Here is a 25,662-nt window from a genome sequence, read left to right as displayed (position 1 = left end):
GGGCTTTAACCTAGCTGGCCCACCCAGCATCCCTGAGGGTTAGAGAAAGCTGCAGTCGCTTTTTGTTTTGTTTCTAAGATTATCTATTTGAAAGGCAGAGCAAGAGAAAGACTTTCTATCTATTGATTCAATCTGCAAATGGCTGGAACAGTCCAGCTGGTGCCAGGAACCAGGAGCTCCACCTAAATACTCCCACATTGGCAGGGAACAGGAGCCGAAGCGGAGTGCCTGATAAAGGATGCTGGTGGTGCTTGGCTGTGCTGCTCTGCAATGCTGGCCTCTCCTTCAGTCATAAAATGTGGCAAAAATAATAATTTCCCTTATCTGACTCCTGTTTGCACTCTTGGAACCTAACTGGGCTTAGAGGGTTCTGTTCAGAGTGGGTATCTACTATGGTAGCAAGATAAGAGTTACAGTCTTGGAGAGCTGAGAGCTAAATGTGAATGGTGTCAGATGTTATTCAAATGGAGGTATTTTATGACAGAGATTATTCTTTTATTATACCTGCTTCAAACCAAAGAGGAAAAAAAATTGGAGGAAAAATGGCAGAGCATTCTCTTGGCAAGAGTCAGAATTTTCCACTACTACTTCCCCTAAGGGCATTGACATGCCCAATCAGGGAGATGTTTCTGGATGTGATCATTGAGACAGCACTACTTGCTCCTTATGCTGGAGCTCACAGAAGCTGCACACAAAGGGAAATTGTGTGCTTGTATAAATTGTGGGGTTTTTTTAAATTGGAAAATCAGATTTACAGAGAGGAGAGATAGAAAGATCTTCCACGCGCTGGTTCACGCCCCAAGTGGCCGCAGTGGCTAGAGCTGTGCTGATCCGGAGCAAGGAGCTTCCTCCAAGTCTCCCATACAAGTGCGGATCCCAAGGCCTTGGGCCATGCTCGACTGCTTTCCCAGGCCACAAGCAGGAAGTCGGAAGGGAAGTGGAGCAGCCAGGATATGAAATGGAGCCCTGCACATACGAGGCGGAGACTTTAGCCACCTAGGCTGTCGCGCTGAACCCTCGTTTAAAATGTGTTGAACATCTTCATTTTTTTTGGTTTTTTTGTTGTTGTTGTTTTTTAAGATTCACTTACTTGAAAGAAGTACAGAAAAAAGGAGAGCCGGAGGCCTTCCGTTTGCTAGTTCACTCCCCAAATGGTCAAGATGGCCAGAGCTGGGCTAGTCCACAGTCAGGAGCCTGGAGCTTATTCTGGGTCTTCACCTGCATGCACGAGCCCAAGCACTTGGGTCATCCTGTGCTGCGTCTGCAGGCTATTAACTGGAGCTGGATTGAAAGTGGAGCAGCCAAGACTCAAACACGTGCTCACATAGGGTATATATATCTGACTATATACCAGATTTATATATCTGACTATGTATATCTCTGTATATATATCTGACTTTGTAATTTAAAAAAAAATGAATCTTTAAAAAAAAAGTAAGGATTTAGGATACCGACATGGTAGCATAGTGGGTAACTCCTCACCTTGGATGTATCAAGATCACATAAGGGCACAGGTTCTAATCCTGGCTGCTCCACTTCCCATCCAGCTCCCTGCTTGTGGCCTTGGAGAGCAGCTGAGGACGGCCCAGGGCCTTGGGACCCTGCACCCGCATGGGAGCCCCAGAGGAAGCTCCGAGCTCCTGGCTTCGGATCGGCTAAGTTCTGGCCGTGGTGGCCACTTGGAGAGTGAACCAGCAGATAGAAGATCCTTCTCTCTGTAAATCTGCCTTTCCAATAAAATAGATAAATCTTTTTAAAAGGAAACAAAAAATAAAATTAGGGACTTCTGGACTGCTTCAAATACATTTATCTAGAAAATAAAATCCTGAGAATCTCATTTATCACAGGTTTTTGAGTTGGAATTCTTTTTAATTACAAAATAATTGCTTCACAGTCGCTTTTTTTTTTTTTTAAAGAAATATTTATTGGCGAAGCGTTGTGACAGGTTATCTTCGATCCATTTTTTTACTCCCAAATGATCACAATTGGTAGAAGCTCGGAGACCACCTTCCACATCTCCCATGGGACTGACAGCCTTGGCGTCTGGTTGGCTGCTTTTCCAGGCCAGGAAGCTGGATGGCACGCTGCTGGCTTATCTGTCACTGTGCCACAACAGTGGCTTTAGAAAGGCAGATTAGGTTTACAGAGAGGAGACAAAGATCTTCCATCTGCTGGTTCACTCCCCAAGTAGCCACGATGGCTGGAGCTAAGCTGATCTTGAGCCAGGAGCCAGGAGCTCCCACGTGGGTGCAGGGTCCCAAGACTTTGGGCCGTCCTCGACTGCATTTCCAGGCCACAAGCAGGGAGCTGGAAGGGAAGGGGACACGAACCAGTGACCCTATGGGATCCTGGCCCTTGGAGCTGAAGGATCAGCCTGTTGAGTTATGGCCTCAGCCCTTAAGTATTTTTCTTAATTTAGTTTAAAATTTCATATTGTGAGTTCATTTTAGCTCTTGATAGAGCACTGGAGTTGAAAATACTACTTTATTGTGTTCAGTGCAGTGATTCAGTGGCTAAATCCTCACTTTGTGCACTCTGTCCGCTGTGTGAATATACCTTTTCAATAATAGTACTTGATTATCTGAGGTGCAGTATGCGCAGAATTTTATTAAAATGAGAGGTACTTGTATTTTCAGTATGGATGTTGCATTTCATTGCATAAGCATTTCCAGCAGGAATTAAATCTTAACCTGCATGTCATTTCACTAAAGTGCCGGGGTGACCTCCGCCTCTTGAGATTAAATGTTGAGAAACTCCGTGCCACCTGGCAGCCCTGCTCCTGCTGCAGTTTGTCTGTTGTACTGGCGTGACAAAAGGAAACCACGTTCTTGAAAAACTTTGAAATGCAGAAAATTTGGAAGTAAATTGTGTCCAGGGTTTATTTCACGGACAGGATGACTTTTACCATGTTATATATAACCAGTGACAACTATAACCTAGTATGTGTCAAATAGTATAAAAAAATGGAAAATTTTTCTTCAGTAGGTTTACCATTCTAGTGATAATCTACTTTGAGTTTTAGTGGTCCTTTCCTAAAGTCAGAGGCGGATGGACACTCGGCAGCAGGCTGGCACTGCTTCTGTCCTTTTCTTGCCGGGGTGGCCTTGTGGCATCGTGTGTTACACATGTCAAGGAAAGGACCTATTACCCGGACACGCCACCTCTAGGTGCTGCAGGAGGTTTGTTCAGGGCACGCAGGGTTTAAAATACTCAGTCTTCCTCTGCGTGTCCCTCTACCCAGTGGGACCAGTTTGGTACTCTTCCCAGAAGTGTTGCCCTTTGAGCACCTGTAAATAAGTTCCTTGTACTGAAATTTAAGCCATAAATAGTAGGCCTTGTAGTTGGCCAGTTTACCTAGCAAAGTTTAGGTTGATATTCATTCTACAAATACAGGGTGGCCACAAAGTTTGAAAGTGTAATCAACTAAAAATCCTAAGTGGGCTGTTAATGTGACTGACAGTTTTTCTTAACCTGAGTGGTGTTGCTAAGGTTGGCCTCACAGGTGAGCTGCTGGGTGGCCCTCAGGTCCCTCTGGAAGCCCCGAGGGATCCCTCACTTTGCTCTCCTGCTAATGTGAACGCTGGGCAGCAGCCCTACTGGCTCAGGTGACTGGGCTCCTGCTGCCCACAAGGAGAGCTGGAGTGAGTGCTAGGCTGTGGGTCCTGGCCATGGCCTGGCGGGGCATTGTGGGGAGTGAACCACTGGGTGCAAACTTAACTATGTCAGGCTTTCATTTTAAACAAATGTGCAGTTTTGTTTTTGCTTCTGTCTATGTATGAAGTTGAGTTTTTAAGAGAGCTGGCTTTCGGTTCATAGTAATGTCTTTTATTATTTATTTTTATATTGTTTACATGGTGGGCATCTGATTAGGGTGGGAAGGGTGGAGGTATGAAGGAAGGTGGGTGAGACAAAGAACAACTTGCTATTTAGAACTTTTTAGAGGTTTCCCAAACATGATTCTTTCCTTATGTAATTCACACTTTTTTTATTCAAAAGGCAGAGTTATAGAGAGATCTTCTATCTGGTTTTGTTTGTTTTTTAAGATTTATTTATTTTTATTGGAAAGTCAAATATATAGAGGGGAAGATCTGTCTGCTGAGTCACTCCCCAAGTGGCTGCGATGGCTGGAGCTGAGATGATCTGGAGCTAGGAGCCTCTTCCAGGTCTCCCACATGGATGCAGGGTCTCAAGGTTTTGGGCCATCCTTGACTGCTTTCCCAGGCCACAAGCAGGGAGCTGGATGGGAAGCGGAGCTATCAGGATTAGAAGTGATACCCATATGGGATCCTGGCACGCAGAAGGTGAGGACCCTAGCCACTAGGCTGCAGTGCCGGGCCCTTTGATCTGTGTTTTTACTCCCCAGATGGCCACAGTGACTGGATCTGGGCTGGTCTGAAGCCATCAGCTTCCTCACAGTCTCCCATGTGGGTACAGGGGTTCAGGCACATTAGCAAGGAGCTGGATGGGAAGTAAAGCAGCCAGGACTCAAACTGTCATCCATGAGGGCTGCTGGTGCCACAGGTGGGGGCTTAGCCAGCTACACCACAGCAGCAGCCCCATAATTCACAAATTGGACCCCAAGGTCGGTTGATCATTTTTGTGCATATACAGGCTGTTCATTTTCTTTTAAAAACTGTGTTTGATTTAGAGAACATTCTAGTTTAAAATTGATTGTGAAAGTTTCTCATTCTAGCTGCCTTTTTTCTCCCAATTAGTTGGTGACAAAGTTCCTGCCGACATAAGGTTAACTTCTATCAAGTCTACCACGCTCAGAGTTGACCAGTCGATCCTCACAGGTGTGTATTATGTGCCGGGAGGGTGTGGGACGTGTGGTGCTTGTCGTTCATGTCCCGAGCTTACCCATATGCGCTCAAGGTATCTGCTTCTTAGCGCTTTACCAATATTGTAAGAAAAGTCAGTTTTTTCTTTTCACATTTTAGAGAAGGTTGTGAATCTCTCACCAGCAGAGATAACCATGCAGTTGAAGTGTCGGCTCCCAATCCAGGAGCTTTTGTCCATCCAGGAAAAGTAGTCTGCATTGCTGGCATTTTTTTTCATTGGAGGACTGCCAGTCTGTGTGTAACAAACTATAAAAATCAGATGTTCTTTTAACAAAAGTTAGCTCCCCAAGAGATTGGTGAGTGCCCTTGGATTTACTTGGTCTGTCTTGGGGTGTGGGTGTGTGTGTGTGTAACAGACAGTCTAGGGTGGAGAGTCCAGAACAGCTGGAAACAAGGCGGTCAGAAGGTTAACCTAGCAACAGTGCTAATCTTGGCTTAATAATGAATAGATATGGAATATAAAGGCTCTGCAGATTGCTCTGATTATCAGTTTTGAAAAGCAGTTAATGTCATAATGGTAGGATCTGAGCCCTCTATTTTTCATTGTTTCTTTATGAATAGCTTTCCCATTAAAATTCCATTAGGCAGCAACAAGCTAGAAGCCAATTATGCCATGGGACTGGAGGGAAATGAGTGGCTTACAAGTGCACGGTTTTCAGTGTGTCTGTAGAAATATTTGTCGTAACTCTTCATAGAGGTTCTTGAATGTTATCTCTTATTGACTAATCAATATGTAAATGTAGTTTTAGGTTGCAATGAGGAGCTCATTTATTTTGTTAAAAAGAAATGACAGTAAAAAGTTTGATTTTAAAGAGTTAGAAGGAGAGACAAAGAAAGTCAGAGCTTCTGTCTGCTGGTCCAGTCTCCAGGTGGATATTGGGGTCAGGGCTTGGGCCAGTCTGAAGCCAGGAGCTTCATTTGGGCTCACACTGGGTAGCAGAGAGACTGGCAGTAGTAGAGTGGGTACCATGTGAATCCGGTGTCTTGTTAGGCAGCACTACCTTTTTTTTCTTTCTTTCTTTCTTTTTTTAAAAGATTTATTTATTTTTATTGGAAAGGCAGATTTACAGAGAGGAGGAGAGACAGAGGAAAATCTTCCGTCTATTGGTTCACTCCCCAAGTGCCCGGGACGGCCAGAGCTGAGCCAGTCTGGAGCCAGGAGCTCTTCTGAATCTCCCACGTGGGTGCAGGGTTCCAAGACTTGGGGCTGCCAGGATTAGAACTGGCACCCATATGGGATCCAGATGCATTCAAGGCGAGAACTTTAACCACTATGCCACTGTGCCGGGCCCCTGATGTGTTTTTTAAAAAATTTCTTCCTTTGGAGCCTGTAGTGATTGCTCAGCTGACTGATCTGTGTGCAAGCACTGGCATCCCATAAACACCTTTCATGTCCCAGCTGCTCCACTTCCCATCCAGCTCCCTGCCTGTGGCCTGGGAAAGTAGTGGGGACGGCCCAAAGCCTTGGGACCCTGCACCCGCGTGGGAGACCTGGAAGAGGCTCCTGACTTCAAATCAGCTCAGCTTTGGCCATTGTGCCATTTTGGGGAGTGAGCCAGTTAGGTGGAAGATCTTTCTGGGTGTTTCACCTTCTCTGAAATCTGCCCTTCCGAATAGAAATTTCAAAATGTTGAAAACAAAAGCAAAAAGAAAAAACCCAAACAATTTTGCTTTTATTGAAACATGGTTGGTTAGTACATACAGATATTTTCGAAAGTGTTTTCATTTTTTCTTAGTTTGGGATTATTGAACAAAACACAGGCTTAGTGGATTAGCTTCGTTGTTATATATATTAAGTGTATATATTAAGCATATAAAATGATAAGCTGAAAATAAAGATTTTTATGTAAAAATGAAAATTCTAATTAAGAAATAAGTCTATTTTGAAATACCATTGGTTGTAACCCTACCGTTTTCCCAGTTTTATTTTTAAATTGAAATGAGCCGAAAGTCCCTTTTTCCGTACTTGACAACGTCCTAAGAATGGTGAAATCACTGTCCCTTCTGTCGCTCGCCCGCCTAGGTGAATCTGTGTCCGTCATCAAGCACACGGACCCTGTCCCCGACCCCCGGGCTGTCAACCAGGACAAGAAGAACATGCTTTTCTCTGTGAGTACCTGGCGGGCGGACGGGCACCCGAGTGGGGCACAGCCTGTCACTGTGCTCGGGCTGTCGTGTGGAGAGGCTCCCGTGGGCCTTGCTCACACCTGTAACCCACAGTGGTGGGGTGTGTGGCTTCAGAGGTCTTGGTTTAATTGGCAGGTTTTGGGGGATCCATCAGCACCTACTCCCCCCTCCCCCAAAGTCAGGTCAAGCACGTTTTAAACTCTATATGAAAGCATAGTTGAAAAGTTGGGTGTTTTTTCTTTTGTTTGTTTTTTGGAAAGCCATCGCCCATGAAGGGGTATTGATGTGGGTGATTCAGCTGTTTCTGTGCGGCTCACAAAGCGTGTTGAGAGGGAGGAAGCAGTGAGTCTTCGAATATGTGGGTGTTCGTGATACTATTTCACTTTTTCTGTTGATGTGAATTTTTCTTAGTAATTAGAAAATGTGGGATTTGATTGTGTGGAATCTAGAAAGTTTCAAGTGGTGGGCTTTGTGGCTCAGTGTGAGCCAGTGCGTGCTGTGGAGTCATGGTGAGCGTGGCCGAGTCAAATCATCCAGTACTGGCATAAGTGGGGCTGGGAGGAAGTGCTCCGACTTGATTTTATGGATTTTGAATGCTGGCGCCTGCAGGGGTCTTGGGATAGGTTCGTGGGGAACTTCTTGGGACAGAGCCCAGCGCAGGGGAGACTAAGCTGCAGCAGCCAGAGTTGGAGCCACTTGGGTTAAGGCGGCTGTGTGTTGCTTGAGCCCACAGCTGGTGTGGGTGGTGAGCTGCTAGAGATAAGTGAACGCTGTGTGGAATCCAAATCGGGAGATCCCGGGTGGTATGCAGGTGGCACGCTTGTTGTCACTGTTGGCTGGTTGGTGGCCTGAGGGCTAGCCAGTGGATGGCCCAGTAGAAGATGTCCTAGTCCAGGCCCCGTGCAGGCTTATGGGGAAGTGGGGCTGCTCGTATGACCAGTTCTTTGTCTTTCCTAGGGCACCAACATTGCCGCTGGGAAAGCCATGGGAGTCGTGGTGGCAACTGGCGTTAACACTGAGATTGGCAAGATTCGGGATGAGATGGTGGCCACAGAGCAGGAGAGGACGCCTCTGCAGCAGAAGCTCGATGAATTTGGGGAGCAGCTTTCCAAAGTCATCTCCCTCATTTGCATTGCAGTCTGGATCATAAACATCGGGCACTTCAACGACCCGGTGCATGGAGGCTCCTGGATCAGAGGTGCCATCTACTACTTTAAAATCGCAGTAGCCCTGGCCGTGGCAGCTATTCCCGAAGGTCTGCCTGCTGTCATCACCACCTGCCTGGCGCTCGGAACACGCAGAATGGCCAAGAAGAACGCCATCGTCCGGAGCCTGCCCTCCGTGGAGACCCTGGGTTGTACCTCTGTGATCTGCTCTGACAAGACGGGCACGCTCACCACGAACCAGATGTCCGTCTGCAGGGTGAGACACTCCTGGGCTCCCTGTTCACCCTGACTGTCTGTTCTCGGCTCTTAAAGTCTTTGAGTCAAGTCAAAATGTGATTTTTTTTTTCTTAAGATTTATTTTCAAGATTAATTTTTTTTTTTAATTGGAAAGGCATATTTACAGAGACGGAGACAAGTGGCTGCGACAGCTGAGCTGCTCTGGAGCTAGAAGCTTCTTCCGGGTCTCCCATGCGGGTGTAGGGATCCCAGGCTTGGGCCCTTCTCAAGCGCTTTCCCAGGCCACAAGCCGGGAGCCAAAGGGAAGTGGAGGACATGAACCTGCGCCCATATGGGATCCTGGCACATATAAGGCAAGGATTTTAGCTACTAGGCTACCATGCCAGGCCCTGCAGAAAACCTTTTGAAGAGTCCTTCTGTTGCATGTGAGAAGTTCACCTCGGCTGGCTCCATGTTACCCTTCTGACCATCATTTGGAGTAAAATAAGAATCCATTTCAGCCTATCCTTAGAAAAATAAGAACCGAAGAGAGGAAGTTATTGTATAATTCCATTTCACTAGTTTTTACTTAACTGTGAGTAGAAGTTTTAGGAAAGATGCACGTAACCCATAGACGTGTAGGATGAAGTATGCTGGTGTTCATTTTTCAAGTGCTCAGTATTACAGTAAATGGAACTGCTGGGTTAACAGTCTAGTGGGGCCTGTAGAAAAAAACAAACAAAAGCACAAGTTATCGAGTAAGACACATTATATCTTAACATGATATGAACACTTTTTTTTTTAATTGGGAATTCAGATACAAGGTGGAAGAAGACAGAGAGAAAGGTCTTTCCGTCTGCTGATTCAATCCCCAAATGGCCATGTTGACTGGAGCTGAGCTGATCCAAAGCCAGGAGCCAGGGGCTTCCTCCGGTCTCCCATGCTGGTACAGGGTTCCAAGGCTTTGGGCCGTCCTCAGCTGCTTTCCCAGGCCACAAGTAGGGAGCTGGATGGGAAGTGGGGCCATTGGGACACAAACCGACACCCATATGGATGGGATCCTGGGCGTGCAAGGCAGGGACTTTACCCACTAGGGTACTGTGCCAGGCTGTACTTTTTCTTTAAAAAAAGTGTTTATTTGAAAGGCTGAGCCACAGAGAATGAGATCTTGCCTCCACTGATTCACTTTCCACATGCCCAAGCCAGGCGCCAGGCACTCTGTCTGGCTCTCCCTCTTGCGGAGCAGGAACCCAGCTCTTGGGCCATCATCTGCCGGACACAGGGACATGAGTGGAAACCGGCTGGGACTTCCCCAGGCACTCCAGGCTCTCGGGTAAGGGATGCTGACTCCCCGAAGCAGCAGCTCTGCCCGCTATGCCTCAGTGCCCGCCTTAGATCTTTTTAGAAAGATTGATTTTTATTGAAATGACAGAGTTACGCAGAGAGGGGGAGAGAAGTAAAAAGAGAGGTTCTCCACCCCCTGGGTCACTCCCCCACCCACCCACACTCGTGTTTGTTTTAGAATTGGGATTTTGTTGGGACAGCTGAGATTTTTTGTGTGCGTTTATTTGCTTCTTTGCGGTTGCACAGTTTACAGCATTGAAAATGCAAGTCTAGGGCTTGGCATAGTAGCTCTGTGGCTAGCATCATTGTCTAGTATGCACTGGGATACCATATGGGGGTGCGAGTTCATGTCCTGGCTGCTCCACTTCCCATCCAGCTCCCTGCCTGTGTCCTGGGAAAGCAGTTGAAAACGGCCCAAAACCTTGGGACCCTGCACCTGCATTGGAGACCCAGAAGAGCTCCTGGCTCCTGCCTTCAGATCGGCGCAGCTCTGGCCGTATTGGCCAGAATCGGCAGATTTTTCTGTCTTTCCTCTCAGATCTGACTTCCTAATAAAAATCTATTAAGATCTTTATTTTAAAAAAAGGCAGGGGGTAGAAGAAAGAAAATGCAAGTCTAAATCTTTCCAAATAGGGCTGCTGGGAGTTTTGAAGACTGAAGAGAAAAGCCCGGTTTAAGATAGTGACTGGTGTGAGGGACTCCATGCACACGGCGTCTGCTCTGCAGGCTGCCTGCTTCCATGGGCAGTAAGCCAGCTTCTCAGAACGAGCAGCCATGTGCCTTACCTAGCGATGTTTATGCAGTTGTGAAATGGGAGTTCGTTCTTCCCAAGCTTTCATACTTAGCTCCAAGACAGGACAGTGCGCCTTCCCAGCCATTTGAACCTTGGGATTCTGAGCATTGCAAAGTAACCTTTCACTGACGCCGAGTCCTCCCGTCTTGGGGCTGTGTGAGTCATCTTCCCCGACGTGGGCCGCGGCTTCTGCCCGATTTCAGCATCTAGGTGGTGCCTGAGGGGAGGGTGGCGGAGGCGGTCTACTACAACAGAAGTCCGGGCAAGGGTTAGGACTTTTTGGGCTTTTTTTTAATTATAAGATTTGTTTATTTGAAAGGCAGTGTGACAGGAGGACAGAAATGATGCGTTCATTGGTTCACTCCCCACGTGACTACAGCATCCATGGCGGGGCCGGGCCAGAGCCAAGTTTTCATAAATGAGAAAGGAGCGAGTGCAGTGGTGTGATGGGATATTCATCTCTGACACCCACGCGTCTAGGTCTGAGTCTCGCTTATGCTTCCTGCTGTCACGTACCCTGTGAGGTAGCAGCTCGCAGCTCAGGGACGTGGGTTCCTGCTACTCCACAGGTGGCGCGAGTGAGGCAGTGTGTGCTGTGGGAGTTCTCTCTCATACCATTACGCTCTTTTCTCCTTTGCAGATGTTCATCCTGGACAAAGTAGATGGTGACACTTGTTCCCTTAATGAGTTTACCATCACTGGATCCACGTATGCGCCTGTCGGAGAAGTGTGAGTGTCTCTCCTTGTCATTTGCAGAATTCAGGTAACGGGAGGTGGAGTGTGTGGACAGATTTACAGGGCCGCCTTCTCAGCCTGACTGGCCGCAGTAGAGGCCAGCACGCCGTGCTCTAATACTGTCCTCTGTTCTGACAGGCATAAAGATGATAAACCAGTGAAGTGCCATCAGTATGATGGCCTCGTGGAACTGGCTACCATCTGTGCTCTGTGTAATGACTCTGCCTTGGATTACAATGAGGTAAGTCTGCAAAGCTTAGCCCTGTTCAGATGGAGGTGGGGTAAAACTGAATGAAACTCAGGATGGAAAATATTTTTCTGAAGGCACCAAATCTTTTTAAAGCTTAATTTATTTTTATTGGAAAGGCAGATTTACAGAGAGACAAAGATCTTCCATCCACTGCTTTATTCCCCAGGTGGGCCATAAGGGTGAGACCTGGGCTGACCCAAAGCCAGAGGCTTGTTCAGGGTTTGCCGCGTGGATGCAGGGTCCCAAGGCTTTAGGCTGTCCTCGACGGCTTTCCCAGGCCACAGGCAGGGAGCTGGATGGGAAGCGGAGCTGCTGGGACACGAACTAGAGCCTATATGGGATTCCAATGTCTGCAAGTGAAGGAAATAGTCACCGAGATATTGTACCGGGCCCCTATTTATTTATTTTTATTGGAAAGGCAGAGTTGGAGAGGAGAGACAGAGATCTTCCATCTACTGGGTCACTCACCAAGTGGCCACAACAGCTGGAGTTAAGCGGGGCTGGTCCAAAGTCAGAAGCCAGTATCTTCCTCTAGGTCTCCCAGGTGGGTGCAGGGGGCCACAGACTCAAGCCTTCCTCCACTGCTCTCAGACCATAAGCAGGCAGCTTGATTGGAAATGGAACAGCTGGTTAACTAGTGCCCATATGGCATGCTGGCACTGTAGGTGGAGGCTTAGCTTGCTACCCTGCTGCGCCAGCCCCCTTGTCTTGCTTTTTGAGATGAGACAGCAATTAAACCCTTGAGGACAATTGAGGCTAGTTGTTAGGGATATAATCGTGCTCGCTTTGGCAGCACATGTACTAAAATGATGATATAACGGTCAAAAAGCCTTTTTCTTCTTTTTAACAGTGAAACGAATCCTCTAAAATATAGCTTTTCAGAATCAAACAGTACCATGACAAGCACCACTGGAAAGCTCAGAGAGCTGTGACTAGTGGTGCCATAGATTGTAAGAAGCGCAAAGTGCTTGCGGCCCTCTGCCCAGGAGTGGAGCGAGAGCCACCGGTGGGGCAGCGGGCAGGCGGGGAGACATTGACCTGCTTTGTGTTCTGCGTTTCTGTTTTGTGCACTTTCACCCGACACAGGCCAAAGGCGTCTACGAGAAAGTTGGAGAAGCCACCGAGACCGCCCTCACCTGCCTGGTGGAGAAGATGAACGTGTTTGACACCGAGCTGAAGGGTCTTTCCAAGATCGAGCGCGCGAACGCCTGCAACTCGGTGAGTGGGGGCGGGGCACGGCTGTCCTTCCCCGCCTGCGGCTCGTGCACCTGAGCCTGCTGTGTGCGACGCAGTCGGCAGAGGTTTCACCCAGCACCGCTGCCCCGCCCCGTTCTCGGCAGGACTGCGTCTCAGTCAGCTCCAGAAATAGTGGCATGTTTTTTGTTGTGTTTTAAGTTCACTCTGTTTTTTAAGATTTCTATTTTTTTTTCTGTGAAAGGCAGAGAAAGGGTCAGAGATCTTCCATCTACTGGGTCACTCCCCCAGCTTCTCCCGAAAGTCAAAACCTTTTTCTGTTTCTGGGTCTCCCATGCGGGTGCAGGGGCCCAAGGATTTGAGCCATTCTCCACTGCTTTCCCGAGACATAAGCAGGGAGCTGGATGGGAAGTGGGGCAGCCAGGACAGGAATTGGCGCCCACGTGGGATGCCAGTGCTGTAGACTGAAGGTGAGCCAACTGTGCCACTGCTCTGGCCCCCAAGGACAAGTGTTGTAAGAGCAAAAGCTTGTCTGTGTCCCGGTGTCTGTGGTTAGAGAACATAAACACTGTGAGATGTCATCCCTTCATTCCTGTTTGTTCTGCACAGGTCATTAAGCAGCTGATGAAAAAGGAATTTACACTAGAATTTTCACGTGATAGAAAATCCATGTCTGTTTACTGCACACCAAACAAACCAAGCCGAACAACCATGAGCAAGATGTTTGTAAAGGCAAGTATAGAACATGACAGGGGAAGTGCTCGGAGGGCTCGGATCCCTCGAGTCGGTGATGAGCTGTCCTCTCCCCTCCCCAGGGCGCTCCTGAGGGTGTCATCGACAGGTGCACCCACATTCGGGTTGGAAGTACCAAGGTCCCTATGACACCTGGAGTCAAGCAGAAGATCATGTCTGTCATTCGGGAATGGGGAAGTGGCAGTGACACCCTGCGGTGCCTGGCCCTGGCCACTCACGACAACCCCCTGAAGAGAGAGGAGATGCACCTCGAAGACTCTGCCAACTTCATTAAATACGAGGTCAGCTCCGCAAGTTCCCCATCCACGCCCTGCATGCATTTGTTCACGTAAAGGTCAGGGAGTCTGCCTGTTGCCAGGAAAGGAGTGGCTGCTTGTGTTTCTGCAGGCCCAGTGAGTCACCCTCCTGATTTAGGGTGCTGCTTTAGATGTAACTTTAAAACTGCTTTTCAAAAATGAGAGCTTGCAAAGCTTAGAGAACCTAATTTGCAGCACACATAGATTGTAGAGACTAGTAACAAAATATTCTGATGCTTTAATCCATTGCTTCCCATTTGCAGAACTTGTAAAAAGTGGGTCATAAGAAGGCACAGGGCTGTGCGCTGCTCCTCTGTTTAGTATTGGCTGGACAGTTTTCAGACCCGGGGAAAGTGGCATTTCCTCTTTTAATGTCAAGTGGCTGTCTTGCTGTAGACCAACCTGACCTTCGTCGGCTGCGTGGGCATGCTGGACCCTCCGCGGATCGAGGTGGCCTCCTCCGTGAAGCTGTGCCGGCAAGCGGGCATCCGGGTCATCATGATCACGGGGGACAACAAGGGCACGGCCGTAGCCATCTGCCGCCGCATTGGCATCTTTGGGCAGGACGAGGACGTGACGTCCAAGGCGTTCACAGGCCGGGAGTTCGATGAGCTGAGCCCCTCGGCCCAGCGAGACGCTTGCCTGAACGCCCGCTGCTTTGCTCGGGTGGAGCCTTCCCACAAGTCCAAGATCGTGGAGTTTCTTCAGTCCTTTGATGAGATCACAGCCATGGTGAGTGGGCAGGGGTGGCACTTCTTCCACTGACCATGGGATGGTTAGAGGCCCAGGAAGACTTTGCAGAGAAGTCACAGAGCAACTGGTACTGCCTGGATTGAAATAAGCATGTGTATCGTATCTTTATGTAGTCAGTGAGACATAATCGGTCATGAGGTGGGTGCCATGCTGTTCCTGTATTCTCCCCAGCACCCCTGATTCTGCGCAGTGGGTGCTTACTTTCTGGTTAGCAGTTTTGGAGGGAGTCAGTGGTCAAGTTGCTGCGTGGGGTGGAAGGCCTGAGTGCAGTGGCGCTCTGCGTCCACGCCAGCCGGTGGTGCTTGAGACCAGACAGTACAGACGTACTCCCCTGCCTCCCTTCAGTTCCCCATTGCCCTCCCCATGGAGGTGGCCACAGTCTGAACCACAGACGGAAGTTCTTCCTCTGTATATCTATCTGCCTTTTCAATAAATTTTTTTTTAATTTTTAGGAAGACTACAGAGAGAAGGAGCAACAGAGAAAGATCTTGCGTTACTAGGTCTATGCCCAAAAGGCAGGGAGGATCAGAGCAGGGCTGATCTGAAGCCAGAATCTTCCCCTGGGCCTCCCACGCAGTTGCCAGGTCCTGAGGCCTTGGACCATCCTCCACTGCTGTCCTAGCCTATTAGAGGGCTGGACTTGGAAATTGAGCAGCTAGGCCTTGAACCTGGTGCCCGTATGGGATACTGACGCCACAGGTGGAGGCAGATGCTACATCATGACACTAGCCCTAAGATGTGTTTTATGATGCTGGCTTAAAAGACAAACACTTTGCCCAGAGCAGGTGGCTCTTTTTATTTTTTGGATCACAGGTTTTTGTGTCTGGGATATGAGTGTCTTGTGGCAGATATCTGAGCCACCTGTCTGTCCCTTTCAGACTGGCGATGGTGTGAATGATGCCCCTGCTCTGAAGAAAGCCGAGATTGGCATCGCCATGGGCTCCGGCACTGCAGTGGCGAAGACCGCGTCCGAGATGGTTCTGGCTGACGACAACTTCTCCACCATCGTGGCCGCCGTGGAGGAGGGCCGGGCCATCTACAACAACATGAAGCAGTTCATCCGCTACCTCATCTCGTCCAACGTGGGCGAGGTTGTCTGGTGGGTCCTTAGTGTCTTTCCTTTGCATTATGGGTTGTGGGGACCAACTTTCCCAGGTCCCAGTCTTGGTTCCCCATGAACAGAAATCCTCCCTGAAGGGAGTGGAGCTTGCAGCTGGCCCAGTGTAGAGTCCTGGGTAGGGTCAAGCTGGAGTTTATCAGATGAAATCAAGTTAAGTTCTTGACCCTCTTGAATTGAGAATATGAATTCTAGAAGTGTTGCCCTTGATGGGATTTGCTGGGAGAACCCTTGGTAGTGTTATTAGGGCTGCAGTTGTAATCGCCCTCTAAATACAAAGAATGGGGCGATTCATTTTATTTTGGTGAATAGACAGCTGAAATATACATGCAAGGTGTTTTTTCATGGTACTTATCTCCCATGATCTGTAAGACCCCCTTGTATGCAGGGCTTTTCCTATTTATTTTTGCATGAAGCAGTTTCCATCTCTTCCACATCCCGTTTGAAGAGCCTGCACCTTATAATGGTCAAAACTCACTTTGTCCTCTCTCCTCTCCTCGGGTGCAAACAGCATTTTCCTGACCGCGGCCCTTGGCTTTCCGGAGGCGTTAATTCCCGTTCAGCTGCTTTGGGTGAACCTGGTGACAGACGGGCTGCCGGCCACCGCCTTGGGCTTCAACCCCCCAGATCTGGACATCATGAACAAACCACCACGGAGCCCCAAGGAGCCGCTCATCAGTGGCTGGCTCTTCTTCCGTTACCTGGCTATTGGCTGTGAGTACTTCTATATATTGCAGGTATTTTAAAAATTTATTTTACTGGGCCTGGTCTGACAGCTCAGTGGCTAAATCCTTATCTTGAACACACTGGGATCCCATATGGTCGCCGGTTCAAATCCCAGATGCTCTGCTTCCCATCCAGCTCCCTGCTTGTGGCCTCAGAAAACAGCGGACGATGGGACAAAGCCTTGGGACCCTGCACCCTTGTGGGAGACCCAGCAAAAGCTCCTGGCTTCAGATTGGCTCCAGCTGTTGTAGCTATTTAGGGAGTGAATCTGCAAATGGAAGATCTTGATTTCTGTCTTCAATTTTCTCTATAAATGAGCCTTTTAAATAAAAATAAATCTTAAAAATAGCTCAGTGGCTAAATCCTTGCCCATGTGGGCTCTGGTTTTAAGTTTAAAATTTTTGTTAACTTTGAAGAACTGTAGAGACCCACCTTCCGTCGGCTGGTTCCCTTCCCAGTTGGCCATTAGGGCCAGAGCTGAGCTGAAGCTAGGAGCCAGGACGTTATTCTGGGTCTCCCACATGGCTGCGGTGGCTCAGTCATTTGAACCATCATCTACTTGCTTCCCGTGCCGTTCGCAGGAGCCTGATAGGAAATGGAGTAGCTGAGACTTAAACCAGCACCTGCACGGGATGCTGATGCCACAGGCAGAGAATTAGCCTGTTGAGCTACCCCACCGGGCCCATATATTACACATTTTTAAACCAAGTATTGGTTTGTCTCCTCTTGGGTACATCTTTCCTCTATCTGATATTAAGGCACTAGACAGCTACTCCTTGGCAGGTTTGGGGCTGTGCACCTCCTGCAGCTGCAAGGTCCTGCCCTCCCTGGTCATGGCTAAGCATGGAGCATATTCCAACGCAGGTTGTTGTGGGGGCACCAACCTGGGTGGTTTTATGTGGACTGTGAAGAGGAGCATCACCCCCCCACCCCAAGCTGACACAGCTCTCATGGCGGCAGTGGACACACACTGCTGCCCCAGTGGGGGATGGAGTGCCAGCCCCTGGCCTCACCACGGACTCCCACAGGCCTGAGCCGGCCAAGGGATAAACATCTCTAATCGTTAATTACCATCCGTGGTGCGATTTTATGACTTCCCAGATAAATGCTCTCTCAGGGAGTGTCAGCATTACGGACTTCCAGTTTAATGATCTGGGGTAATGATTTAGGGGGTGGGATCCCAGGTGGCTGGAGGGGGATGGGCGCAGAAGCTACGGGGAGGGCAGTAGGACCCCACAGCCCGAGGCTCAAGGTTCCTGTCTGGGCAGGCCTGATGGAGCCGGCTTATTCCTTCTTGCTTCTCTCCCAAGCTTGTATAACCAGAAATACACTGCCTGCCTGCTGCTGGCTGCTCCCCATGGCCTTGGTAGCACTGCTGTGCAAGGGGCTGCAGAACCGGCCCTCGAGGAGCTCGCAGGGGAGAGTGGAGCAGGTCCTCACCTCCAGGAAAAAGCGGCTCCTGCTTTGCTTGACTGCCTGTCTCTTCAGGCCTCCTCTTCCTGCCCCACGTGGCTGGGGGGGCCAGGAGAGGCAAAATCCAAGTCTAGGTTGCACAGGAAGGCACTCCGTTGTAAGCTGGTGCAGGGAGGGGCAGCGCCCATGTCCATCTCCACTTCAACTGCCGTCTGGGCACCGCGACTTTGTCCTGAGGAGGCGCCATCCGCCTGCAGTAGAACAAGAGTGTCCCGACTATTATACTACCACCACCTGTAGAACTGGCATCCCACATGGGTGCTGCTTCGCTTCTGTCCCAGCCCCCTGCTGTGTGCCTTGGACAGCGGCAGAAAACAACACAAGGCCTGGCCCCTGCATCAAATGGGACGCCTGAAAAAATTCCTACCTTTGACCTAGCCAGTCCTAACCATTGCAGCCATTTGAGGAGTGATCCAGTAGATGGAAGATCTGACTTCCTGCCTTTTTAATGAATAAGTAATTTAAAGAAAGCTTGTGGCCCGCTCACCCAGTGCTTAGTGGCCTGCGGTGGCAGCTGTGTAGGCCCGTATGTGCAAGCTGTCAGAAGCCGAGAGAGCAGGTTCCATCTACCGGTTCACTGCCAAATGGCAGCAGCAGCCAGGGCTGCACCAGGCCACAACCAGAGGTTCTCCTGCTGCCTCTGGTTCTCCCACGTGGCTGCAGGGGCCCATGTGCTTGGGCCATCTTCCATTGCTTTCCCAGCCACATCAGCAGGATGCTGGCTTGACCTGCTGCACCGCAGCACCAGCCCAGGGCTGCCCCGTGTCCTTGCAAATCCTGGTCCCGCTGCAGTGAGGGCTGCGCACGGCCAGTTGTCCTCCCCTCCCCGGCTCACCTGTGCGCTCCAGGCCTGCATCCTGGCACTGGGTCAGCACCGCTCTCTCTTCCAGGTTATGTTGGCGCTGCGACCGTGGGTGCTGCTGCCTGGTGGTTCATCGCTGCTGACGGCGGTCCGAGAGTGTCCTTCTATCAGCTGGTACTTGGCACCTTGCTTTCTGTCCCTGAGATGTCAAGGACTGAGCACTCCCTGAAAGCCATCCTGTTTTCTGGGGCTGGTCAGCTTATGGCTGCATCATGTAGTACTGCCCGAGATGACCTTGACAGAATGGGGCCTCCTTGAGTGGGGGTGGGCATGCCCACGCACGCTCTGCACTCTCCTGTGCCCTGCCACGGGTGTGGTCTGTGCTGGGGCCTTGGTGACTTAGAGCCCGATTCCTTTGCTTGCAGAGTCACTTTCTGCAGTGTAAAGAGGACAACCCAGACTTTGAGGGCGTGGATTGTGCCATCTTTGAATCCCCGTACCCCATGACCATGGCGCTGTCTGTTCTAGTGACCATAGAGATGTGCAATGCCCTGAACAGGTGAGTGTACGCGGCGGGCTGGGCCACAGGCAGGTGCGGCATGGCTAAAGGGGGTCACATGGCGCCCTTGCCTCTTGGCCAGTGGAAGGGCTTCCTTACAAGCAGCAAATGAGCTAGAAATAGGGACGCCAGCTCTGTGTGCACCAAGCCCCCACGGGGAGATGGGTTGCTCTTGTCCTGTGGCATTGGGAACAGATGGATCAGCCATTAAGCCCCGATGCAGACACCTGCACAGCATTGAGTATCCGAGGCAGTCGAGGGCAGCTCTGGGCTTGCCAGGCCAAGCCTAATGGGAGAGGGGCACTTTGTCCTACACCGGAACTTGCTCCTTACCTTTGCTGCTGTGGAGACCGCAGTCCTGCGAATCAGGGCATCCGTGGGTCGGGCTGGCCCTGCCTGACTGCGCCGCGGCCGCCTTCTCACTTCCACAGCTTGTCGGAAAACCAGTCCTTGCTGAGGATGCCCCCCTGGGAGAACATCTGGCTCGTGGGCTCCATCTGCCTGTCCATGTCGCTCCACTTCCTCATCCTCTACGTGGAGCCCTTGCCTGTAAGTATGGGGGGCCCTGGCTCGACCAGCTGCTCGCTCTGGCAGTCCCAGAGTGGAGGGGCTCACGGGGTCCCGGGCGCTTCAGCTCATCTTCCAGATCACACCGCTGAACGTGACGCAGTGGCTGATGGTGCTCAAGATCTCCTTACCTGTGATCCTCATGGACGAGACTCTCAAGTTCGTGGCCCGCAACTACCTGGAGCCCGGTAAAGAGTGTGTGCGGCCCGCCCCCCCGCCCTGCACGCTCTGGGCGTGCACCGAGGGCGTCTCGTGGCCCTTCGTGCTGCTCATAACGCCCCTGGTCATCTGGGTCTACAGCACCGACACTAACTTCAGTGAGCTGCTCTGGTCTTGACTGACAGCTGCCCTAAAGACGACGTGTAACTTAATCCATTAATTTTTTTTTATTGTTTAAAGCAACTGTCTGTTTCTGCTGAATTTTCACATGAACATACTGGCTGGTGAAAGAGGGTTCCTACTCTAGATTTTGTTTTGCTTTTTCCGACTCCAGTGGGGCAAAATTTGCTTTTTTTATACACATAATTAAAGTGTCCATTGACATGTACAGAGAACTAACACTATTTTATGCAAATATTTTTTTGTAGATGAAAAGCATGTACAGTGTTCTGTTTAATACTCATCCTTGTACAAAAAATGAAAAATAGTTGAGCCAGCAGACATTGTCAGCAAATTAATTGGCAGCAGATTTTAGGAAACGAATGTGTGCGGTTTTTTTCTAAAACTCAATAGCATGTATTGTGTCTTTTGCATGATTATCTGGATTTAATTTGATATCACAGTCTAATTTTTATTCATAAGCCAATTTTTCTGCACTGAGCAGAGTCCTGCTACCTCAGTCAGTGTTTCTTGGTTTGCCACCCCTCCCCTGCCCTCCCCGCTCCCCGCCCGCTCAGCTCCGCCCGCAGGGTTGGGGGCGCTGTTGGCATCCGCGTCACGAGAGGTAGGCCTGTGCTCGCCTGTGCAGAAAACATTGTTCCAGGCTCAATCGACTGGGTTCTGTCCCTTCGCATAGTTTTTAAGGTTATTTATTGAAACGTCTAATGTATTTTATTGTAACAGACATTGTTTTGCCAACATTGCCTATTTCAGTGGCATTTCACAATCTAGTTTAAAAAGAAAAATAAAACGTTTTAAATGGACAGAGAAAAATAGCTGCCTTGTGTTGAACTCTTCAGTGGCTTACCTTGAGCTGTCCGCTAGGATGGACAGTTGCACTTCTGCCGCCCCTAGCTCAGGCGGGGGACCCCGTCCTGCACAGGAAGCCGCGGGAACTGGTGCTCCCATGGGAGGTTCCCCTTGTGCAGCAGCGCTGGCTGCCCTAGCCTAGTGTAGGGACCTAGAGGAAGAGCGTGTGTGTATGTGTGTGTTTGTGTGTTGTACAGTCTGTAAATAGCACATGGCCAGATGGACATACTCTATAGAATTATTTTTATTTGAATGTGGTACTAACCACCTCATTGTTATGTCAACGTTTGCGCATGTTCGAGCTCGGCTCAGCACCCGCGTGTGAGTCATTAACAGTCCTAACCGCGGTGTTTTTCTCCAATGCCTTCCAACACCCGTCAGCTAACGTGAGTATCCCCTGCAAGTGGGTGCGTTAGCCTAAAGGTGACTGCCCCATAGGAGAAAACCCTGGTCAGGAGCAGCAAGGGGGCAGTGTGGCACCCGTGCCCACCCAGGGGCAGCAGACAGCGGCTCCACATCGTGCAGCCGAAGGGAGAGACAGAGCTTGCTTAGGCCATTTCATTTAGGCTTGTTTCAGCTGACAGGCTGAAAGGGCCATGCCCCCTCCAATGCCACCCTAGCTGCTGAGCCAACTAACTGACCCTGTGACCTGGGGCACCAATAGACTCGCCTGGAACAGGCCATTTTGGCTTTCCAGGGCACAGGGGCAGAGAGGTGCAGCCTGTTCACACCCAGCCCTGTCCTCACCAGTTGATGTGGAGCTTCCCCCAGTCTCATCGCAGTTGCTCCTGACGTGCCAGCCACAGTCTGGTTGCCACAGTCCCTGACACAGCTGCTGCACACAAGGCCAGGGCAGCACCCACTAGGCACCTCGGGCCAGTAAGCTGAGGTCCTGGGTGCCCTGTGACCTTCACCAAGAGAACCCTGTCCAAATGGCCCTGCAGTCAGTGATAAGCCTGGGCTTCCCCGTGCCCAAAGGGAAGGGCAGTTGGCAGCTGAGTGGGCAAGGCTGGGCAGGGCCCCACAGCGCAAAGACTGCCCTGCCCAGGGAAGGAAGGGGAGGGAGCCGGAAGGCTGCACTGAGGCCACGCTACTCACTCCTGGCCCAACCTCCCTGTGCACGGCTAACCGCAGGCTGCCCCACACTGCCTCACCACCCACACCAAACAGGGCGAGTGTCTGCCCCCACGGGACCAGGGGGTCTTTGCTGTGTAGCCAGAAGACAGGAGGGCTCCGAGCAGGCGGCGCCTCGGGGACAGCCAGGGACGCTGGTACTAAAGCCCTGCAAGACAGGAGCGAGGGTTCCCTTGGGCCTGTCGCTGTTGGGCTCAGTCTTGGGTTTTTATTCTGACATTTCCTGCCCATGTTCCGTGAAGCTGATTTGCTCTCTCTTTCCTTTTCAGCAATACTGGAGTAACCGCTTCCTAAGCCCTTGTGCAGACATGTAAAGGTGTGGGGGGCGCATGGGCGTGTGTAGCCACACACCCCCCGGGGCTGCATGACTGCTGCTGAGGGGAAGGGCGGTAGGGAAGCCCCCCAGCTCCTTGTGTGTTGTGTGGAGGAAATGTGTGTGACCTGTGCAGGGTGCAGTGTGTAAATCAAAACGGTTTCCACTGTACGACCTGGTGTAAGGCACCCCAGAGCCTCTCCTGGGGTCTGGCCTCCCACACCCCTGGCCCCGTGCAGCACGTCACTGCCCCCGTCCGTGTGCCCTCCCGCAGTGCAGTGCATGCCTCCAGCTATAAGCAGCCACGTTCCTCTACAGTGACTTGGCAAGAACCTGCTACTTTTTCATTGGCCCTGTGCAGTTTGCTTCTGTATAAATCCATGACTGCACCACAGGTGTTCAACGATGACAGAGGCCTCCAGTTTGTAACTGCAGTTACTCTCTGCAGACAGCTATTCTGCACTGTATTAAATGTAATTTATTTAATGAAGTCAGAAGCAGTAGACAGATGTTGGTGCAATACAAATCTTGTGATGCATTTATCTTAATAAAAATGCTGACCGTGACCATCACAGCGGCGCCTGTTTGACTTAGCGTATGCATAGTGACGGCTCGCTCGCTTGTGCTGGTAACAAGCAACAACAGACGCGTCCTCCCAAGTCCCCCGTGCCGTGCTGCTACTGGGTAAGTCGGGGAGAGGCCAGTACTGAGGGTGAGCTGCCCCCCCATCACCCCCCAAGTGGCGGCGCTGAGCCATGCTTGGACCGGAAACACCCCATGCTCACGTGCCCAACAGCTGAGGGTCAGACTGCTCCATGGACAGCATGGGAACCGAGCACAGGACCACCACCCGGCAGGCTGCGGGCTGCGCACCACAGGGCACTGGTGTGGGCCTGGCAGAGGGCGGAGGGCACACAGCCGTGGGTGGGATCGTTCCCAAGCGGTTCTGGCCCCACAGCCCCTAAAGACGGACGAACCCCAAGGTTCCCAAACAAACCCCAAACATGCCCAAGGTGTGCTTGATGGACAGAGAGATGAGTGTCTGCTGGACCAAGCCTGCCCACGGCAGCAAGCCCTGCCGTCCAGACAGCCCGGGCTCGGGCACCCAACATACACCGCCCCCCCACCCGCGGTGTGTTCACACGCAGGACAGGATGCTGAAGACAGGTGACACGTGAGCCAAGGGAGGCGGCCGTGTGTTGGTTGGCCAAGCATACCCATTGGAGGTGGTCCCCACACGGCCGCAGTACTGTGAGCCAGGCCAGGAGCCGGTGGCTGCATCCCAGTCTCCCACATGAACGGCAGGAAGCCGAGCCATTGCCCCCCCGGTTTCCAGGCCGGTGGGCAAGCTGCTGGGCTGAAGCGCAAGTCCAACTCTCCCTGTCCCCCACCAGTTGGGCTGGTCACGACCAGGAAGAACACTGCTGGGTTATAGGTGGAAGGAGCCCCTTTTCTCAAAGTTGGGAGATAGAGGAAGCCGTGAAAGAAGTAAAGTTGCACCAAACTGTTGGGAAAGGGAGGGACTTGGGTTTACACTGATGCGTTAGGATGGCAGGGGGATTCAAGGACACGGCAGTTGATGCCACTTAGGGGCACCCACAGCACGTGGGGCTTACCAGCCCAGCTCCCTGCACACGCATCTGGAAGGCAGCAGTTGGTGACCCAGATGAAGTTCCAAGATCTTGCACAGCCCAGCCAAAGCACTGGCTACAGCCAGCACGAACATCAATGTGCAGGCACACAGGCCTGCGAGCACCAGGCCGCCGTGGACAGAAACACGGACTCCAGGAAGGCGGCACTGCCGTGTGCTTGAGTGGTGACACCATCCTGGAGGAATCGGTCCAGGCTGACAGAGGGTGTGGGAGAGCTGCAGGCGACACGGGCCTGTGCCCAGTGAGCCCTGCAGGGGAGGTGTGGAACGAACACTCGGGAGGCAGATGCGGCCTAGCCAGGCCTCCTGACGGCACGTGCAGAAGGGTGGCGGGGAGACACATGTCAACAACTGCAAAACAAGACAGCCCCGGGGTGACGCACAGGGAGAAGCAGAAGACACCACAACGGAGTGACAGGTGGTCCTCGTCCAGCTCGGCGTGAGCCAGAGGCAGTGGCGACATGAAGGCTGCATGGTTGGAGCAGGGCCAGCAGTGCCCATGGAGCCAGGCCCACACCCAGGGGTGCAGCACTTGGGGAATCTGAGGGCCCCTCATCCAACAGGGCTGCACGCACTGCGAAAGCAAACCAACTTAGACTGACAAGGCACTAAGAACACAGATGGGGCACATCACGGTAGCCTAGTGGCTAAGGTCCTCGTCTTGCACACAACAGAATCCCATACATATACCAGTTCTAAACTGGGCAGCTCCACTTCCCATCCAGCTCCCTGCTTGTGGCCTGGGAAAGCAGTCAAAGACGGCCCATAGCCTTGGGACCCTGCACCCATGTGGGAGACCTGGAAGAAGCTCCTGGCTCCTGGCTTTGGATCAGCTCGGCTCTGGCTGTTGCAGCCATTTGGGGAGTGAACCAGCAGATGCAAGATCTCTGTCTCTCCTTCTCTCTGCATATATTCCTTTGTGAACTAAATGTTTAAAAAAAAAGTTAGCAACAGTAGTTGTTTCCGAGGACAGAATTGGGAGAAAAGCAACCTGGATGCTTTTTGAAAGTTGCTCAGAGTAAATTATGTCTGAATCTTTAAAAATCTACCCAGAGCAGCCGATGCCAACGAGTAGAGGAGACCACAATGCCCCACGAACGGCCAAGGCACTGCCAGGGCAAGGCCGGGCTTGTCCTAGACCCCGGCAGCTGGGGGACTGCAGGCCTGCCCTGTCCGCCCGGGCCCACCCGGCTGCCCCGTGGCGTGGGAGAGCCCCCTGCAGGGGGACTGCGATGGAAGAGGAAAGGCAGCACCCCTGGGCCCGAACCTCACAGCGCATCCAGCAAAGTCATTTCCAGGAAAAGCTCCAGGAATCACAGAGCACAGGTTCAAATCATGTCATGTCAAGACGCGGTTCCTAAAGGCAGTAGGAAGACGATGAAAAGGAAGCCACAGCTGAGAGGAGGGCAACTCGGGGGCTCTAGCTAGAAATACGGGGAGCCCTCATGAATTAACACAAGAAAAGGTAAACAACTTGACCGAAATAGAAGTGTGAGGCGGGGAAGGAATTTCACAGCAGAGGAAGTCGTCATGTAAAGTCACTGCTGATCGTACGCACTGACTGCCACCCGACCCCTGGTGTCCTCTCCAGGGCTGGCGGGACCCCCGCGCCCCCTGCCACCATGTCACAATGTCCTTGGGACGCAGTGGGAACACATTCAGTC

The 25,662-nt window shown here is 51.2% G+C and overlaps 1 protein-coding gene across 2 annotated transcripts in view; it reads left to right on the top strand.

The window, feature by feature from the left end:
• Nucleotides 1-22,916, top strand: part of ATP2A2 (ATPase sarcoplasmic/endoplasmic reticulum Ca2+ transporting 2) — a 45,627-nt gene extending 22,711 nt beyond the window's left edge. Inside the window, exons 6-21 of one of the 2 annotated variants that reach the window (XM_040987023.1) lie at nt 4,716-4,796; nt 6,865-6,950; nt 7,926-8,390; nt 11,128-11,216; nt 11,361-11,463; nt 12,559-12,690; nt 13,276-13,398; nt 13,482-13,700; nt 14,112-14,447; nt 15,347-15,567; nt 16,097-16,299; nt 18,675-18,760; nt 19,012-19,145; nt 19,577-19,694; nt 19,780-19,900; nt 22,304-22,916. In XM_040987023.1, coding sequence (XP_040842957.1) covers nt 4,716-4,796; nt 6,865-6,950; nt 7,926-8,390; nt 11,128-11,216; nt 11,361-11,463; nt 12,559-12,690; nt 13,276-13,398; nt 13,482-13,700; nt 14,112-14,447; nt 15,347-15,567; nt 16,097-16,299; nt 18,675-18,760; nt 19,012-19,145; nt 19,577-19,694; nt 19,780-19,900; nt 22,304-22,317 — 2,531 coding nt within the window. In that variant the 3' untranslated portion in view covers nt 22,318-22,916. Of the gene's footprint in view, nt 1-4,715; nt 4,797-6,864; nt 6,951-7,925; nt 8,391-11,127; nt 11,217-11,360; nt 11,464-12,558; nt 12,691-13,275; nt 13,399-13,481; nt 13,701-14,111; nt 14,448-15,346; nt 15,568-16,096; nt 16,300-18,674; nt 18,761-19,011; nt 19,146-19,576; nt 19,695-19,779; nt 20,859-22,303 lie in introns of those variants that run through there. The other variant, XM_040987022.1, reaches the window with a different exon arrangement.
• The last annotated feature ends 2,746 nt before the right edge of the window (nt 22,917-25,662 follow it).

This window comes from Ochotona curzoniae, unplaced genomic scaffold (genome assembly GCF_017591425.1).
Source record: "Ochotona curzoniae isolate NIBS_2020 unplaced genomic scaffold, NIBS_Ocur_1.0 contig_46, whole genome shotgun sequence".
Lineage (NCBI taxonomy): Eukaryota > Metazoa > Chordata > Mammalia > Lagomorpha > Ochotonidae > Ochotona > Ochotona curzoniae.
Note: the sequence above shows the minus strand (reverse complement) of the source record. Positions and strands in the feature narration are given on the sequence as shown.